The following is a 20695-nucleotide window of genomic DNA, read 5'->3' as shown; positions in this document are numbered from 1 at the left end:
GAGCATGCTCAGACACTTCAGTGTTGTCAGGCAAAATATAAGAGAGCAGTAAGAGCAGAGATCTGTAATAGATAAACACATAGGCTCTTACACACACACACTAGCTGGCTTGCCTACGGACTCACACCACAAGCATTGAGAAATAGACACTTCAGAATTTAGGATTGTGGCTCTGGTTTGGTTTTATTTGAAAGGACTTATTGTCATCTATCATTTCAGTGGAAAGCAGCCGCCGAGAGAGAGGCAGGTGTGCCCTTTAAGAGGGAGAAAAGCTGAGGCAAGGACAGCATCCCAGTCTCCATCCTCTGTGGAGGTAAGTGTGGATGGATGGGTTAGGTGGGGGGGGGTTCCAGAGCATGGGGGAAGGGGAAAATACGCCTGACTGCCTCTGTGTTTAAGCTAAATAGTTATCAAAAGGAGGAATGGGGACGGCTAAATGTGTGTTTGTGTGGGGGTGGGCGCTGTGTCAGTAACTATTGGCATGTGAGACGACAGAGGCTCCAGGAATGGCGGTTAGGGAGCTGGGAGGATGTAGATGCTAGCACGGTTGAGAACAGCAAGGCAGCAGGCATATAGAGAAAAGAGAAGAAGCTAAAGGAGAAGATATGGTTTTGAGAGTAGCAATGTTTAATGAGAATTTACTTGTGTGCTATTGTTGTAAGAAAGGGTGTTTTACAACAATGAGAAGAGCATGATCATGACAGACTCACAAAAACAGATACCCATAATTTTCATGTAGACGTACTGAAATAGGCCTTGTCAAAGAAGACATGAAAAATTGGTATCCTTTTTACTATACTGACCTATATATCCCATGAATGGCTTTGTGTATGTCTGTTCTTTTTTGTCTTTGTCTTTTTCAAGGCATTCAGTCTCGTACTGCTAAGCTATGTTGTCACCTTGCCGTATTTTACACCCCTCCTAGATCATTTTCTATTTTGTTAATTTTTCATTCATTTTATTGTTTGATGTGGGCTGGACTATGTAAATTGTAATTTTCAGCAGTGCATTATTTACATATCTAACAGAAGGGAGCGACTGGATCATTTCGATATTTTTGGCAATCATTGTGACTGTTGTTTCTTTTGAGGCAGCTATTGTTTTCTTGCGTTAAAAATTACTTAAAACTCTAGTGCTCGGGGGAAATTAGCTCAGAAAATATATATTTTTTCACATTTGTTCCTCACTCTCATAACAATAGATCGCAGTCTAACGGTGCAGTGAGATAAGTAAATGTGCTGCTTTAGCCTTGTGTCTACAACAGGTAAGGCCTATAAAAACCTCTGCTGCTTTCATATTTTTAGGTTAAATTCCTGGAAAAAAAACAAACAAACAAAAAAATGGAAACATCCTTGGAACTGAACGTACTGCACATATCTCCCACACATTCTCTCTGCAGTGATTAATGCCACTCTGAAAGAAGGCAGAGATGGCTGTTGCTAGGATACATGGCAAGGTGAAGTGCAGAAGATTTAAAGAAAAGAGGAGGAGGGCACCGTTTACAAAGCATGGCGTCACTTGCAGTGGCCTCTTTGTTTCTTGTTTTATTATTTTTTTGTTTTGTTTTGTTTGTTTTTAATTTTATATTTGTATTTTTCGAGGTTGTGATACTGAGGAGTAATGTGAGACTGTCAATCAAAGCTTTTGTGTTCTCACTCCTTCCACCTAGAAACAGGCTGACATGGTTGGCACTAATCAAAGGCCCAAACCTGTCTGAGAGAGCCATAACAGCAGACCCAATGGTAAGACAACTGGGAACCTATTGGCGTAATCATTACTTATCATTAAAATGGTGTAAAAAAATGTTTGGCTTTGTTAATGATATAAAAAGCTTTAAATTAAATTATATTGACGTGACAAAATAAATAATTTCCATAGGCATTTAAACATTAAATAACCTAGATCTAAGTATTAAATATAACATATTCTTCTGGTTTATTCTGTTAGACCTCTGGGTTTCAGGCTTTGCTGGAAACGATAAGAAACAGAGTTCATTTTATTTATAAAATCCTATTTTTGTAAAGTCATCCTTTTTCATTGTCATTTGAGGATTCGTTTAAAAAGGGTTGAACTGAGAGAATATCCTGTCGGGAATAAATCGTGTCCCTTCATCTCTCTCTTTGCAATGCTATTTAAGCAGTATTTTGAAGCACACGAAGGAAGTCTAAATAGGGAAGTGGGAGATGAAAGGATGATAGAAAGAGGTTGCTTTTTCGTTCTACTGCACTATAATAGCTTTTTCACAATGTGTGGGCCCACAGGACATCAAAGGACAGTGTTGGACAGACGAGGAGTCAGATGGGGAGAACGAATCAGAACAATTCCTATATGGCATTCAGGTACAGCAAACACTATTACCATCGCAAAATCTCTGTTGAATCTGTTGTCAGGAGATTGGCATTGTGTTTTTACTACTTGTGCTTATTTGTGGTTATTTCTAGTTATTTAAAAGTATGTGTTTTTCTAAAAAAAAAAAAAGTTTTTCCCAATGTTATAATACATTGACACAAACAAAACCACAGTTAATTTACAGGTTTTGAAATATATATTACTTGTTAATTTCACCTCACTTTAGGATAATGTTGGTAAGTCAAAAACATGTATGGTGTTTATTTTAAGCCTTCTGTCATTATTAAATCCTCAGCAGTAATAACAGAGAGTGTTATGAAGGAAAAAGTAAGCCTCATATCTTTGGTACAGTGCTTTTGTGTAATATTATAGCCCAGTTGATACAAAAGTAATCCTTTAACAATTTAACATGCATGAGCAGAGAGCTCTACTTTTCAGTATGCTGCTACAGACACAAGTTTATGTCAGGAGGAATTTTTGACCCAATAGTAACTGCAGACAATAAGTCAGAGGTCAGCAGAATCATTTGGGGTGATTCTCTAGGGAACTGTAAATATTCAGACCAAATGTCATGGCATTGTGGTAAATCATTTTTGACATGTTTCTCTCCGATGGGCCAAATGACTGACATTTGCATTCTAATGCTGTGCTGGAAAAAATCCAAATGTATTTTTAATTAATTACAGAATGTGATGCTGTGTTTTGTGAAGTTGTGTAAGTGTTTATATTACCATATGTGACGATCTGGGAATGTTGTGTTTTTATTCAAATTAGGATCATAGTATTTTCATTTACTATTTACACCTTACATAACCCCAAACAGCCCAAGTAATCCCAAGTACCTCAGTCAAATTCATTTCTGATGCAAATATTTAATGTGTCATCTCATCTCACAAAGTTCATTGCTTCACTCTCATATAAGACCTTAATCTGTTAGTTATCCTTTTTGTGGTTATCTTGCAAGTCTTTTGATTGAAATGTAAATCCAGTCTGGGACTTAACGCTCATTTCAGTGCAGTCAGAGAACATGAAAGCAGTGTAGTGAAGATAAGAACAAAACTGTGTGATCTGTTCTACACACTCAGCTGAAGGGAAGAGATATCAACTCTAGATATCAGGAACATATATGACAGACATAGTACATTTTATTTAGGCTTTTTAATTTTTGTAATATAAAGATTAAATACCACTCCATATCATATTGTTCAGATATCCCATATAAGTTATTAACTATAGTTTCATATAAAAAATTGCTGTGTTATAAAGATTTTATTTTTGAGTCAGAGCTTTGCAAGGTCATAGTAAATCATACTGTGGATGATTAGTTAAAATAAGTGTATGAAAGTAATGAGCAGCTAGTTGAAACCTTAAGCTGGTACAAATGCAAACTAACACAAACAGTGAATGAACAATTGTGTGCAAACTGTAGCAATATCAAATGTTAGATCATTCATTTTGATAAGCAATCTCTAATTTAAGGCTTAACTTGAACACTTAAACTGTTTTGAAACACAACAGTAACGTGTACTTGGATTTTATCTGACGGGACTGTGGGGTGTGTGGGGATATGTGTGATTAAAAAAGAAAATAAGATTAGGAACCACTGAGAATTCATTCCCTGCTATAACTGTGACCAGTGCTGCTTATTGCAGGGGAGTTGTGCTGCTGACCTGTATCGACACCCTCAACTGGATGCAGACATTGAGGCTGTAAAAGACATCTACACTGACAGTGCTATCTCTGTCAGGTACAGCATAGATAGTAAGACACACACACACACATATGCAATCAAGCTGCTTAAATTTTGACTAGTTTTGAAAGAAATAACTAAGTAGAGATAAGATTAAACATGCTTGCACTCTGTTATAACTAACTGGGCCAAAAGAGAAAAAAAACAACCACCCTCAGGGTATAACCACGTGAATTGGTTTGAGTATAACTTTGATTACTCATGATAAATTAACTCTACATGTTGTTGTGTTTATGAACAGGGAGTATGGAACCATTGATGATGTAGACATCGATCTTCATATTAACATCAGTTTCTTAGATGTGAGTCTTCACTGGAAACACCTCCTCCGATTTTGCCTATTACTATTCTAATATTGACAGTTTGCAAAGTAAAATGCATCATAAAATCATAATCTATTTATATTACAAGAAATGTCTTTAATTAGGATGCTAACTCTGCATATTTGTGTGTCTGTGCCCGACTCAGGAGGAAGTTGCGACGGCATGGAAAGTTATCAGAACAGAACCAATTATTCTGAGACTTCGCTTTTCTCTTTCTCAGTATCTCGATGGACCCGGTGAGTAAAGATGTCACTGTGGATGTTGGTTTTCTGGAAGGGACTTTGTATTTGTGCTACTCAATGAGTGTGAGAGATGAGTACATTGTGCGCCGTACAAGAGGGAGAATGGGGGGAAAAAACAAACACAGTTTGTGTCTATCTGTACACTATGTGTAATAATATTAGTCATCTTTATTTAGAGCCGTCAGTAGAAGTGTTCCAGCCGTCAAATAAAGAAGGTTTCAGCTTGGGCCTGCAACTTAAAAAGTAAGTGATGTCATCTCTTAAATTTGGGACCTAAAAAACATCTATACCTGTACCATTGTGAGCAAGAGCTGCAGAAACATTTCAGTTAGTTTCAGTAGCTTAGTTTAACGTAATAGTAATATTTAGTTTATGAGAAGGTATATTTGGCGCCGATTGAAAGAGAAAATTAGCGTCTTCCTTCCTCACTGTCATGTTATCACAGGATCCTGAGCACATTCACCTCACAGCAGTGGAAGCACCTTAGTAATGAGTTTCTCAAGGCCCAGCAGGAGAAGAGGCACAGCTGGTTCAAAGCCGGAGGGACCATCAAGAAGTTCCGTGCCGGGCTCAGCATCTTCTCCCCCATCCCAAAGTAGGTATCTCTCTCACACTTTAGCTTCACCATTGGTAAATGACACTGGAATCCCGAGTAAGATTTAATTTCTGATTTCTGTCTTTTTTTCTTTTTTTTTCATTCAACACAAATGCATGTTTGCTTTCTGTGTAGTCTGTTTGTACTTTTGTTATTTACTGACATAATATAGGCATAGTGATGGAAGACATTGACTTTTTTGAGAACATGTCAAAGCTGATTCAGACTGTAGTGGCAAGTGCTAATATGCTATGTTTCTCCAGTTAATTATCAAAGTTAGTTATCAGTCTTAGGCAGTAGGAAATAAGCATATCTGCCAAAATAAAAACAAAGCTGAAAGCACAAATCATAAATCATATGCAACTTAAGGTTTCATGATATAAAATACTGTGCGCACCTAAAGTTTAATGATTCATTCTCTACCTACGTTCATAAACAGGATAAATACACCATATAAATACTACAAACTATTAGGTGAACTATAGCAAAAAAGACAAACAGGAATGGTAGCTCTGACTCAGCATTGTGAAGACTGACTGAAATTCAAGCTTTGACAAGCACAACCAAATTCCCCTTTGGGTAACTACAATTTTTGGCTTCTGACTTCCTCAGACATTCTTTGACAGTTATTGGTGCATAGGGATTAAATCCCAGCCCACTCAGTGGAGGTCAGCTCCTCTAACTACTAGCCTGTCTTGACATCCTCAAAACTTGACAAGTCTCACGTCAAGGTGGTTCATTGATTATATACTGAGAGCAATGGTAGAAGTCAACACTGGCTCTTGCAGGTAACAGTTAGTGACTTGAGCTGCTGCCAGATTTCAGTTGTCAGAGCTAGTATTACCTGTTAGTACATATGAATCACTAGAGCAGAGTGTGTACTTCTTTAGAAGATGTCACTATAAAATTGTCCAAGCCTATAGTCGACAAGTATATTACAGTCTAGATCATATATTATTATAGATAATGTGATATTTAAAATGAGATTACTCAAAATTAAGATTTTGTTGTTAGCAGCATCATAGTAATACCAAAATGTGTTCTTTAACCTTAAAATCTAAATCCTTTGTGCTCTGAATCATATCCCCTTTGAAACTCTGAATGACAGCTTTCTTTGTATTTTGGTCTCTGTCAGGTCTCCAAGTTTTCCTCTGATTCAAGACACAGTTTTAAAAGGGAAGCTGAGTGTCCCTGAGCTGAGGGTGACGCGCTTAATGAACCGCTCGATCTCCTGTACCATGAAGAACCCTAAAGGAGAGCTATTCAGCTATCCACCAAATAGCCAGGTCAGAGCAAGTCTCGATAAATCAACACCCAAATGTGAAATACCTTTCAGTTAAAATGCTGACTTGTGTAAATTTTACTCCTTTCCCTCTTTCTCAGTAAATATATATTTTAACTGTCACATGTCAAGTTTTGGTTGCAGTGTTTACACCACAACTCTGAGGCTCTTAACTTTACTTTCTTTCCACTCAGAAAAGTTCTGTTGTAGAAACCCGTAATGTTTGAAGTTAATATTTTAAGTACTGTAATTCTGGAAATTGTATGTGGTGAAATGCTGTTATTAAGAAATTTAAGGTTTTTTTGTTTTTGTTTTTGTTTTTATGTCTTAATCCGCTGTGATTCACTCTGACCCCCTTCTCAGTCACCCGCCACCTGCACTGTACCCACCTGAGTCTTTCCCTACCCTTACCGTAACATGGCTGGTGCGCCCTTTCCCATAATGCTTTGTCTTCACTTGACTCATCAGACTGTGGCTGTCCCAGCGGCCAGGGCCCCAGCGCAGATTACCACGAGGCAGCTGATTGAATTGTTTTTCTCATCCCAGGCGGGCGGCCACTGCAAGAACATTCCTACCTTGGAGTATGGCTTCTTAGTGCAGGTTAGAGCTCAAAAAGATATCAGTCCACTTACAAAGCCACTTCTACATTTTGTCTCAGTCATAGCTAAGAAGAAAGTAAACTAATTACCTGAGCATTAAAATACCACATGTTGTTTGAATGACTTAAAAATAAAAAATAATACCTGGTGAGTAATCTATAAATGGCTCCTGGGGATTTCATCATTGTTAGGTGTGAACCCACACCATACAGTCTGTAGATTCTATTAGCTCCTAGTATTGTGCAAATGATTGTTGAGCTCTAAAATGTAATGTTATTCTAGGACCCAAAACCATGGCATTGTAACAACTTTGCCAAAATAGCATTCCTTTGAATGGCAGTGCTGAAGGTGACAATTAATTCAGAATTAAACTGCTTTTCCCCCCAAACAGATAATGAAGTACTCAGAACAGAGGATCCCCACACTTAATGAGTACTGCGTGGTTTGTGACGAACAGCATGTCTTTCAGAATGGATCCATGCTGAAGGTACCAGAGGCAAATAAGAGAAACACATAGATGTATAAGTAAGAGATGCAGAAATATGAACCCTCATATAAGTGGAAAAAATATCAGTAACTTGAAACATGATCTATGATTTTTTTTTTTCTGTCAGTAATATACATATGCATATTTCTGGTTGAAGATTTTCTTGCTTACTTAATACTAGAGTAAGCAAATAGGAAGAATGTGTGAGTCAATGTACCTTTTTGTGTATGGGTAGTAGATTTCGAAATAGGTGTAGTTTAAACTTTGTTTATTCATGCAGCCTGCCGTGTGCACAAGGGAGCTGTGTGTGTTCTCTTTCTACACTCTGGGTGTAATGTCTGGAGCCGCAGAGGAAGTGGCCACCGGGGCAGAGGTGACCACAACACTTCGACAGTATATCAAATAATGCACATTATTTGGATTTTATAGTCCATTCCTTTAGATATTAGATAAAAGTGCTGAAATATAGATAAAAACAAAAATACCAATGTCAACATTTTGATCCAATTCTGATTACCTGTAGCTAATATGTGTTATTGGAAAAAACACAATTTCACTCATCAGCATAAACTGAAGGCACAAAATATAAATATATAATCCCTCTCTTCCCAGGTCGTGGACCTTCTTGTAGCTATGTGTCGAGCTGCCCTGGAGTCTCCTCGTAAGAGCATCATATTTGAACCTTACCCTTCAGTTGTTGATCCCAACGACCCCAAGACTCTTGCCTTTAATCCAAAGGTCAGCATCCTCACTGCATTTCTAAAGATCATATTTAATTCCATCATGACATTTAATTTGAAAAAGACATACTGCATGCTTAAAAAAAAACTTCTGCCATCAGAACAAACTAAAATTATTGTTACAATTCATTTTTCTATATCATATATTTCAAACTAATGATTAAACCTAAGACCTGTATGTCTCCAGTGATTTTAGATTTCTGTATGTTGTTCTCTCTCTTACTGCATACAATGGATGTTTGGCTCAACCGGTGAACACAGAAGAAGAATTATGAAAGACTACAAAAAGCACTGGATAGTGTAATGTCCATTCGGGAAATGACCCAGGTACAAGAAGGAGGTGGGCGGGAAAGAAAGGCCATAATAGTAGAGTAGCTTTTTTTTAAAAAATGGGTTGAAAGGCATGTAAAATGCAGATAAAAATAGCATCCCAATGTCTTTGGAAGTAGGCTTTTGTATCGAGATTACTGACAATGTCCGTTCACATTTTATTTTAATTTAAGGAACTGTGCTGTTTAATCTTCATGGATGCAGTTTTGTTAATCAAAGTGGTAGCATGGTCTTCTCCATGCTACATTTGTTTACCCACTTGTTACCTACTGTGGTTGGACTGCATCTATAAGATGATATCCTTATCTAATATTCATATCACAAGTAAAAGCTTACTCATTTGTTTTGGCATTTTTTCCAGGGTTCATATCTGGAGATTAAGAAACAGATGGACAAACTAGACCCTTTGGCCCATCCCCTGCTACAGTGGTGAGTAAAGACAATCCGTTGTGCTGTGTGTTTTCACCTTCTGGTATTATCTACATCACCTCACTTTCATATTGCCATGGGATACTTGGACACTTGAAAAAAAAAGGAAGCATCTTCAGTGGTGTGTTGTTTTTACTTTGACAAGTCAAGATGTCTGCTGTGAGTAGTATTAACACGATGCTATTATGATACGATATAGTTTATATACATATTTGAATCTCTTCTCTATGTTTCTACAGGATTATTTCCAGTAACAGATCTCATATCGTCAAGCTGCCTCTCAGTAGGGTAGGAAACCAGAGCAATATTGCCTTATGTCCCTTCTATAAACATTTTTGAATGCTATATTGTGTAATTTGATACGTACTCATTCCCTGTCCACTTGTCTCTGACATTCTCTCGTCTCAATGATCTCACCGTAACAGCAACTGAAATTCATGCACACCTCCCACCAGTTCCTCCTGCTCAGCAGCCCCCCAGCCAAGGAAGCTCGTTTTCGCACTGCCAAGAAGTTATACGGCAGCACTTTTGCCTTCCAGTGAGTTAAATTTCCATTATTTAACAAGTTGTCAGTAAATGAATTTAAAATTTTAAAGCCTTTAATGCTTAAGAAGTAAAACCATTTAGGCTGTGCTGAAGTATCAGAAAACACTTAGTGGTTATTATATTTATAAGCGTGTGGCTGGTGGGAAATATTTTCTGAGGAATCAAATTCTTTTAATAATTGATGTCAAATCAAGCATAGCTGCTAAAATGAATGCATACTTTAGCTTTGGAGCACTATACTTTGCAAACATGAACATGTCTCAGTGTAACACCTGGTCATTATGCATTTGCTGAAAGGGGCCACTTTAGCAGATTTTTATGGAACCATAACAAATAGCAGCACAGAGCAATGGTCATTCTCCTGGACTGAGAAACCACCTTTCTTAGCCAGCACATGGAGCCAGCAATATCTATGAGATACAGATTTGTACTGTAGCAGATGGGGCTGTGCTGAATATTTTAGATACTCACAACCCATCTGGGCACGTGCAGGGTACAACTGATTCACCAACAGGGCTTACAGTCTCTCTGCATGATGGTTCCTACTAGAAATTTAATAATCAGATAACAATAAATGCCAAATACTTAATTTAGCCTGACTGCAATTTTTTTTTAGATTGATATAAATAGAAACATGACTTTTTGACCATCTCACATATAAAGGAATTAAATGGCACTTGCCTAATGGTTCTCAAATCACCAAATAATATATTTGAAAAAAATCAGTAGAAAAGTAACCTTATACTGGGTCATGATTACTGAAAATAGATGTTGTTGCTGAGATTCGTGTATTTTGGTGTTTTGAGCAGCAGAATCTGGCTTCATCATATTCAAGTGAAATCCGTACAGCTGATATTTGCAAAACTTATCAACTAACACCAAAACAATCCAGATGGATAAACAGCACCACTAGTCAGCTCAAAAACACAGAAATTTGATTTGGGGGTGAACTGTTCTTTTAATTATGCTCAAAGGCTGATTAGTTAAAAATATAAAAAAAAAACTACTTGCCCGTGTTTTAAGGCTTAATTAACCAATATAAATCTGGAAGATTGTGATGTTATCTTTTCTTTTAATGATTTAAGTTGTAGATTTTGTAGAATGTTAAATTATTAAAAACCAAAAGATTTATAGCTTGTTTATCCCTTTCTTTTTGAAATTAAAAAAAAAAATCCTCTTATGCAGTAATTTACATGCTGATACATGCAAGTATATTCAGCATCCAGTTGCTCATCCCTGTTGCTGCTCTCTCTTGCCAGTAATAACCTTCAATTACCCAGTTCATGAAAAATTATGAATTTTAAAATAGAAAAACTATAAGATTAAATATTTTGTGATAACATATTTTACAAAGATCTTTATGAAAATTTTATGAATTTTTTTTCCAGTGTTGAACAGCAAAGATCGAGCCAATACGAAAAAGCGATTCCACGCTATTACACTGTTATATTCACATGGTATTTGCTTTATCTTCTTATCTCTCCCTCTCTACACTTGCTCTAGTGGTTCCCATATAGAGAACTGGCACTCTGTTCTGAGAAATGGACTAGTCAATGCCTCTTATACCAAACTGCAGGTATGTAACCCTGGCAGTTAGCTGGAAGCATCTCCTATCGGACAGCAAGCCTGCCCTTGCACAAAGCAGGCTCGCTGTCCGGCTGATTCATTTTCACAGTTAATGGATGCCAGCTTCCTTTTCATCAGCTTTGCAATTGGCATTTTAGCAAGCAGGGCACACTAGGAGATTTTCCTTGCCAGCGTCAGCCTCTTTCTGCCTTCTCTGCTGGCAACAGCAGACAGCATGTCCCTTCCTGTTGTGGGACAAAGGAAATGGGCTGTGGTGTCAGCTGAGAGCCTGTGTGCCCTGTTGGGGTCAACCATCTAGAGCACTGAGTAGGTTAGATCTGTATTTAAAGGACGCAGAGGACAAGTTCTGTGGCAGTGAGTACAGCCTTCAACAGAGTGAATAGGGATCTCTTTTGAAAGGTTAGTAACTGTCACTACTCTTTATATACTCAAAAATATTTTATATAAATCATTCAAATGTTTATAGAAAACTTGTTAATACCAAAGTGGAACAAATGACCATATAAGAACTATAGAGTTTTCCAGGAAAGAAGGGCATACCACCTATCCCAATTATATTTGTGATTTTTTTTTAAAATTCTTATTAATTTCCACATTTGTTCTCACTTTTATTTTGTTGTAGTTGTAATCAATCTGGTCTTTCATAGATAATTCTTAAATAATACAAGGGAAAAGATTTGATCTTCAGAGAGAACAGACTGTCTCATTTGCACAATACAGCTGATAAAGACTGCTGCTCGGGAGAGACTCAGGCTTGTCCTGAAAATAGATTAAACACAATTAAATCTGAAATCTCAAGGATCTTTCAGCCATGATTGCTCTATCGTGCTGATGTGTTTCATTTATGCCTTCTTTATTCTCCAACTTTTTGAAGTCTTCATCTTTGATCTTGCTTTGGTGCTCGTCTGCCTCCCCCTTCTCTCTATTTCACCTTGAGCATTGACACTCTTCCTCTGTCATTGTGTTTCACAGCAGGAGGAGGAGGATGACTGAATCTGCCTTTAGCTCCAGCCATCACACAAAATCTCTTGTCTCTTGTTCCTTTTCATTTCTTCCAGATGTGCAATGTCCTGACTGCTGTCTCCCTCATGCATTCCCAGTCAAGTGGCTCTTTGTTCTTCCTCTTAATTTGACTCTCAGTCGTTACACATGTGGCCCTTCTGTTTTCCTCCCTGCAGACATTGCAGAGAGAAGGCTCACCTTATAATCAGTTATCTTTGTACTTTGCCATCTTTCCATTTATGTCTACATTTCAAGTTTCATGCAAGTATTATTTGAATACCTGGACGCTTATGCAAAAATTCAAAGCACAAAAATCAAGAGTATCACTTGATCTCTAATGCATAATGTTGAAAGAAGTTAGCAGGTGTAACTGTATATGAATTGCTTCAGATTCCTGGAACAATCTCTCTCTTTGACGCTTTCTTCTTTGCAGAATTTGGATTTGCACTTTGCATGTGTGGGTGTATTTAGTATGCTTGGTTGTTGAGGGGAACTGTCACATCCATTTTAAAATCCTTGACATTCACAGGCTAATTTGAGTACAGTTGATCTGAGATGAATTTCACTGTATGTGTTAGCATTTCCAAGTGTACATATGTGTGTGTAAGGCTGTCCTGTGCACATGCTCAGTGACCCTTCCTTCCTGCTCTTTTCAAACCCAAGCTGCATGGGGCAGCGTACGGAAAGGGCATCTATCTGAGCCCCATCTCCAGCATATCTTTTGGATACTCAGGTAGGAACGGTTCATCACCATTCAGACCCCTGTGCCCCCACCCCCACCCCTCTTGCTTTTTCCACCATGTTCACCGAGTAGCCTTTGTGTTTGCCACATGGCCTAATTGACATCGTGGAACACTCCATTTTCACTTGTGGGTGCCTGCCATGTTATCCTGTTGTGCTGTACTGTGTTTCCATTTTTGGGTGCTGGGTCTCGGGCCTCTGAGCTTCTGTGCCACCTGCCATGCCATGCTTCATGTTGTGGCTGTATAAAAATAGGTTTGTCATTGGATTTGTGTGTTTTCACATTTTTTGGTTTTCATCTGGCTTTGCCTTTGTCAGTTGAGGGTTGCAAAGATGTTTCAAGGCTTATAGAGTTTGCTGGCAATAATAAGGACTTCAGCACAGTGTGTTCCTAGTGGGGGCCAGCTATTAACATATGCTAACTTGGAGAATGGATGTGGAATTCTTAAAAGAAAGCAAAACGCTTAACAGATGTTACAGTTTTTGACATTACATCTACTTGGTTTTATTTTCCCAGCTAATTTTCTAAGTACAAATCTTTTTTTTTAATTATAGGCACAGTCTAAAACAGGTACTGTTTGAACTGTTTATCAATACTGAAAATGAATATTTCTTTTTTTACTTGTTTTCCATGTAGCATGTATTTGGTACCATTTAGGGCAGTGAATTTTATATTAAAGTCGGACCTGTTGACAAGGACATCAAAAGTTCACCAGAGAAAGTTTTTTGTTTCTTTTTTTCCCACATATCGGTTGAGTTGAGGTAAAGTTGTTCTGACTGTTTTTATTTGTTGTGTGCTGCTTCTTGCAGGAATGGGGAAAGGACAGCACCGCATGCCCACCAAAGATGAACTAGTGCAGCGTTACAACCGCATGAACACTATACCACAGGTGAGGGACAGTGAAGAGTCAGTTTTATTATACTGATCTCTTAAAAGATCCGATTTCTTTTTAAAATAACATTGATGGTTAGATGAGAGTTGGTTTCCAAAAGGCAGTTTGCATTTTTTGACGTTTTTCATGCTTTAAACACTTGTATCTTCACCTTGAACCTGACTGTGGCGAACCATATAATTTCAGTATTTCTAAACATTAATTATTTGTCTTTTGGATGCTTCAGTTACATCATCGCCTTTTCTGTAACAACTAATTGAGTGATGTTTGCTTTTCAACAGAGCCGTCCTATCCAGTCAAGGTTTCTTCAGAGTCGAAACTTGAACTGTATTGCTCTTTGTGAAGGTAATATTATGTAGGAGGCGTAATATTATTGGTAGATGGGTTAAACTGAGTCACATCATTATAGCTTTTTAGAAATAAATTAACTACAGACTAAATGTGACATGATGTAACAACTAATACACACATTTTTGATATTTTCTACTCAACCCTTTTCAAACTTGACAAACCTTGATAAAGTAAAATACAAATAGAGTCCTATTACAGACTAAAAGATATTATAATGCAATTGCTCTTGCTATGAAGTCATGGCAATATGATCACTGCTATTATTAAAGGAGACAATAAAAATAAAGATTTAGATTGCATCACTTAGAATAATAAGGCCATTTAGCACTTAGGCTATAATACATTTTATGCTGTATCAGATAATTCCAAAACAACAGCAACACTACAATCAAAGCAGAACAAGAAGCACTGTTGTTACAGTTTACAATTTCTAATAACGTTCCTTTGATAAAACACAGTTCTCTGATTTTAACAGTTATCACATCAAAGGATCTGCAGAAGCATGGAAACATCTGGGTGTGTCCGGTTTCTGACCATGTCTGTACTCGCTTCTTTTTTGTGTAAGTATTTCAGTAACTTTCAGCGCCTTTATAATTTCAACTGAATTCTTGGAATTATTACAAAATCGAGTTGGCATACCCATCTAATTTTGTCATTGTTACTCTTGAATGCATAGTTGGTGTTTTTATGTTGTTTTGTTTTTTCTCGTTTTTTAATCTGCTACACTGCGTAAAGATGCAGGTGATTTAAAGATCGGATCAAATATCAGATTTTATCAATATGTTCTCTGTTTTCTGAGTTAGAAAATAATTTTTAGATTTCTTACAGTCTAACTCAAATGACAGCTAAACATAAATGAACTCTTGTGCTATGTGTGTGCTTATTCTTATTTCCAGAATGGAGAGTGTGGTTAGAATAAAAACAGAAAGATGTCAGAACTCCTAAAATCATTTTTCCTTGCTCCCCAGAAAGGAGCATCAAGCCAAACCTCAGTTGTTCCCTTTAAAGGCCTATTTTCTTAACACCTCGATTAAATCTTAATCTTAAAATGAAATAAGGTAAACTATATTTGGAAAAACTGAACATGATTTAATGAAATACAGAGTTTTCGTTTTTAATTATTTGGGGATGAGAGTCTGGTAGGGCAGGACACCCTGGAGTCTACACACTAGTGATGGTAGAGATGAAGCAGGTGGAGACTTGGATAAGCAGCTCTGGCCAGGTGAAGATGAAGAGGAAGTGGATTGCATGAATCAAAGTCTGAAAGGCAGAATGACAGAAACGCACTAAGATTTGAAGTGTATGTAAAAGTGGCTTGCAGAAGGAGGGAAAGAAAAATATTAGGCCTGATTGATGACAACAGAATTTAATTTGACAGCGTGGGAATGCGGAAGTGATGTAAATAGACGAGCAGCCCAGGAATGCAGGCAGAAGAATGAATACAGGTCTTCCTTATTAAAGCTGCGCTTAAGCACCATTAAGTTGGGCAGTTATATCCAAAATAAAGTGCAGTAGAAAGGGCAGGGATGTTATCAAGACCAGGTGTTAAACAGAAATATAAAGTATTCTCTCTATGCGCAGATATGAGGATGGCCAAGTAGGAGATGCTAACATCAACACCCAAGAGCCTAAGGTGCAGAAGGAGATCATGCGTGTGATTGGGACCCAGATCTACTCGAGCTAATGGAGGTTCACCAGCAGTGTTTGGATCCATACGTTTCTCTGTGGAAGGCACACAGGCAGGCAGACAGTTTTAGCGAATGTTTTCAGCTGGGCTGTCCTCAGGCTTGATAATGAAGGATGAGGGAGCTCTTAAGCACATTATTTCAGAAGTTGCTTTGTTCTGGTCTCCTTGTTTTCTTTTTCCCCCTTTTTCCAAATTGTTACACCTTACATGGTCATTTAATCTACAGTTAGGCTTAATTGGGGTAATGTCTTCTTTTCTCAGTTCATATCATTAAAACAAGTGAAGAAAAATGGCAGTAGTCATCGGATATATTATCAACACACACTCTTCTGACCTTGGTTTCTTTTTTGCTTTGAACTCTTCATCTCCATTTATTTCTTTATTTCTCTCTGTGAATATATAGTAAAACAAATAACCATTCCAAATGATAATTGTTCCCTTTGTGGAAAACGAGTAAGTGATGGATTTACATACACATGGAATTTTTTATTTTTTTATTTTTGTGTTTGCAAAGTCTTTATCCCTTTTCTTATTATACAGTGTTCTTTCAGTAATGGTATGAATTATTGTGTGTGATATGTTTAGCCCCTGAGCAGCAAGTATTGCTCTGTCGTTTCATCCCCGCATACTCAATGAATTTCCCAGAATCCAAAACACGAGGTGTTGGTGTGGTTTATACTCAGATCACATACACATTAAGCACTTTGCTTTTGATGTGGGGGTTTACCATGATTAGAATTTTTCACAGAACAATTAAGACAGTTTTGATTAAGGATGCACTTTAAATCTTTACAACCCCCAAATGTCAGAGCTCTAAAAAAAAAAAAAGCTTTGTTCTCTCTGGAAAAATTAGTGACAAAAAGGACAAATGTAATAAAATTTCCTCAAGGATTCATATATTGAAAAATTTGCTGTTGATATTTTTATGAAATTAAGACATTGGCACTGTTTTTGCTCATTTTAAATGAATTCGGTTTATTGTTTTGGTAAAGATCTGTTTCTCTTCCTTTCATTTCACAATTATGATAAAGTGGACAGTGTTTTGTTGTGATGACTTACCGCTCCATCAAGGTTTTGTCTTTGTTCCTGTTTTGAAGAATAATGGGATTTGTAGTTCTTCAACACAAACAGTTATTTCAAGCATTTAAAAACCCAGTAGGGTGACTTTGGTTGTCAGGTTTGACCTTCAAAAACAGCAATATGCAGCAAAATATATAGGTGAAATTATACACATTACTCTTGTCTCACTTGATGGAAAAGAATGTTGATCAGATGTCATATAACATGTTACATCAACTACTTGAAGTTTGTTTTCTGTTTAAAAACTACCACAGTCTGTCATATACCCCTTTTTAAGTAGTCTTTACTACTTAAACATCAATGAATATCTCAATTTAAAATGAATATTTTTGTGTATGAACTACACTGACCAGTGGATCCACAAACAAAATCACCTGTACAAAAAATCATGGACAGTTTTCTAACTACAAACATTATCTAGTCCAGGTGAGCTCAAGTCCTTCTCACCCCTAACGCAATTGAGACTGGATATTATATAGAGGTGCATGAATGTGCAACTCTTTGGTTTCACGTTGGAGAATGGCAATGTTGTATAGCTAAACAAGTTTATCAGTTAGTCATGTACTGTATGTATGTATGTGTGGCTTTGTATTTTCTTGACATTATAATAGACATTGCACTTACTCAGCGTTCGCCTAAACTGGACAATTTGACTGTCCTTAGGCCTGCAGTAGACGGGAAGTGGTGAAAAAGATATGATAAAATAAATGTTAATGGAATCAGCAAGACTAAAATATCCAACATCTTAACTGTGTTTGTACTAAGATGGATTTTGTCTTCTGAAACTGACCACTGAATGGACTTGTGGGGCACAAAAACAAAACAGATTGTACATAAGGACACTGGAGAGCTTGTTGAAATGTATTGCCCAGAAAAAGATGGACACATACAGCTGACCCACTGTGGGACTTGGGACTCTTCTAACAGCTGATGCCTGTTTTTGCCAAGACACTGAGTGTCTCTGAGAGTCGTTTCTCTCGCTGACTGTAACTGGTGAGTAATGTTTTTGACGATGATGTTATGACAGTGATGGTGATTATGATCGAGATGAAAGGGGGCGATGCAGACAAAAAAATAAAAAATAAAGCCTGGTTTTGCACAGTCTTATTCTCGGCATCGTTTTGTTTATTATATGTGTTGAAATGTCTATTGTTGCTGAGCTTTTGTGCGGCATTTTAAGCAGAAGGGGGCACTATTACTCCACCACCGCTTAGACTGCTCGAGTCCTCCGTTCTGTTTGAATCCTGTGTTGGTGATCAACATGTTTTCCTGTGTATTCGCGCTCACGTGTATATAAAGGTAAGGCAGTATGCTAAATATAAAAAAACTGACATGTCAAAGAGAAATGAGGTTTCGTATTTGAGACAACCGAGTCATTAATGTGTCAGTCTTTGATGATTATCGTGTAAAAAGCAAGAATGCTGCAAAAAAGAGAAGCTTGAAGCCATCGAATCAACATATACTAAACTGTACCTAAAGAAACACAAAAGAGATGTTTGTATGACATTTACTTTTGGTATTAGCATTTTTATGCAGTTACAGGAAGACCAAACTCGACAACTGCAAATAAATAAAAATATAGGTGATGAATTAGCATACAGTTGCAAACTACATCACACATCGCTATGCTGATATAAAAACAACAGAAGTGAATAGGCACTTGAGTGGCATATATTTTGCAGAATCTCGCGCCATAGGCCTACCGGTGCGATCCCGTTTCTTTAAATTTCGCGTTATGTTTCTTTTTCGTTAGAAACAAAGTCTTTGACCTTAAACACTACCATTGAAACTAACTTTGCTTCTTAAAAACAATGGATTTGGGGTTTTTTAAATAGTAGTGCAATATACCAGTATACAGACATGCCTGTGCAAAAGTACTTACAACATCTAAATGTTTACAATTCAGGGCATCATAAATTCATTCAAGTTGTTATTGATTTCTTTTAAATTTAATCTCTCCTCCTCGAAATATTGCAGGGTATGCCTCCCTCTCAGAGAGGATCACTAATATTTGTTGATCAGCCAAATGCTCACTCTGTTCTCCCTCTCTCTGTCTCGCTTGCTCTGTCTGACCACAGAAAGCTCTTTACTTTCAAACCAGTTGAAAACAGCACATTGCTACTTTGCTGCAAAAGTCCAGTCTGATGGCTGTTTTGGCTCTGGATGTGCTGTATGTGTACGACAAGTGCTGGGTGTGTAGAAAGTGGGTATAATCATAGGGAAGCTGAAGCACTCATGGACCCTTGAAAGGCACTTTATGTGTGTATTTGTGGCTAAGGTAATTGGGCCCCTCCCCTTGGTAAGCTGACCCATTTGACAGGGCCTGTGGTTGGGCCCTTGTACTGATATTTGTATATATGTGTGTGACTTGCAGATGATGTGTATGGTTCATGTGTTACTATGATCTCTGAAACCCGGCCCTCATGTTGGACATGGTCCTCTGGTTTGGCTTTCTCCCCCATTACCAAAGCCAGCTGGCTGATGGCACACAACTCCAAATCCCTTCGATCCAACCGAGGGGATTTGGTGTGTAGTTTAAGCTTTGACCACTGAGGGGAGCTCTGGTGCTATTCTGCTCTCCCTTTGTTTCAGCAGGTTTCTTTGCATACTTAATTTACACACGGGTAAATACACATAGGGCATTAGCACACGCGCACACATACACACACACACACACACGTACACATAGGTAAACACACACTATGCAGTCGTTGTTTGGTCAGATAAAGGAGTAGTGACGGGAGGGCAGCGGGTCACTGAGGGTGTCTGGCCCTCAGTGGAAACGACTGCTCCCAGCCTCCCTTTCTCTTGCCTCAGTAATAAGTGTGACCGTTTGATTCCTGCACAAAAGGAGCAATTAAAGGGAGTTGTTTAATCACCCACACTTTTATTGAGCTCGGGGTCTCTTAGCTTGCAGCTCAGGCTCCCGTCGTCGGCAGCAGCAGGCGACAGGAGTGACAGAGAAGGTCGGTGGTTTAACGGGGCGCGAAGGGGTCTCGTTTGAGTTAAGACTTCGCAGGCTACTTTGCACGCTGTGGAGGCCCCTGGGACAGAGACAAAGAGGTAGACTAGACCAGAAGACAGGATGGCCAGCCAGGCAGAGAGATAGATAGACTTAAGATCGAGGGAGAGAGAGACTAGAGGGCAGAGTTTGGGGGACACATCAGAATCAGAATCGCTTTATTGGCCAAGTAGGATAAATGTGCAGGAATTTCTCTTGGTCGTGTTCTTGCAGAGACATGGCAACATTTTTTTGCAGTGACACAAAGCAAAAGAGGTATTTGAGCACATGACAGTGTGGTTGCACTTGTTGAGCAGGTGTGGAGAGTTCCCAGAACTGCAAGAGAGTCAGTATTTAATGATTTTGAAGAGAATTGCATCAGCCACAGTATGAACAAAGCCTGGATATGATTCTTGTACATTACAAGCAGCGCAGCATGCACGGACTTGTGTGGATGCTGTGAATGCAGGGATTGCATACAAACACTTTTTTTTTTAAACACAAAGAGAAAGAAGAAAAACAACAGAATTCGATTTTCCTACTTTACAGTCAGCCCAGAGCCCCAGTAAACCCAAACTCCCATTCAAAAGAGTACCAAGCACTGTCAGTGTCAGTGCTTTTTATCGAATTTTCAGCCTGGGTGTTACTCTATATTTGTGTGCATTGTGGAGTGCCTTCTCT

General features: G+C 38.0%; 1 protein-coding gene across 5 annotated transcripts; it reads left to right on the top strand.

Annotated features, from left to right (window-relative positions):
- On the top strand, positions 1-18120 carry parp6a (poly (ADP-ribose) polymerase family, member 6a). Of its 5 annotated transcripts, none has more exons than XM_005912923.3 (23): positions 1-313; positions 1670-1742; positions 2262-2339; positions 4002-4096; positions 4341-4401; positions 4568-4658; positions 4841-4907; positions 5110-5259; positions 6395-6545; positions 7088-7141; positions 7532-7627; positions 7908-8000; positions 8240-8365; positions 8629-8694; positions 9059-9126; positions 9366-9414; positions 9552-9664; positions 11176-11248; positions 12925-12994; positions 13813-13892; positions 14177-14240; positions 14722-14806; positions 15828-18120. In XM_005912923.3, the coding sequence occupies exons 2-23, from the start codon at positions 1740-1742 to the stop codon at positions 15928-15930; spliced, it is 1836 nt and encodes a 611-aa protein (XP_005912985.1). In that variant the 5' UTR covers positions 1-313; positions 1670-1739; the 3' UTR covers positions 15931-18120. The 5 variants fall into 5 exon arrangements, with proteins under 5 accessions (XP_005912985.1, XP_005912983.1, XP_005912984.1 ...); XM_005912921.3 differs by having other exon boundaries at positions 7010-7141; XM_005912922.3 differs by having other exon boundaries at positions 3987-4096.
- Positions 18121-20695: the final 2575 nt, after the last annotated feature.

Source organism: Haplochromis burtoni, unplaced genomic scaffold, assembly GCF_018398535.1.
Source record: "Haplochromis burtoni strain Fernald_Lab_line unplaced genomic scaffold, NCSU_Asbu1 Contig_2, whole genome shotgun sequence".
Lineage (NCBI taxonomy): Eukaryota > Metazoa > Chordata > Actinopteri > Cichliformes > Cichlidae > Haplochromis > Haplochromis burtoni.
Note: the sequence above shows the minus strand (reverse complement) of the source record. Positions and strands in the feature narration are given on the sequence as shown.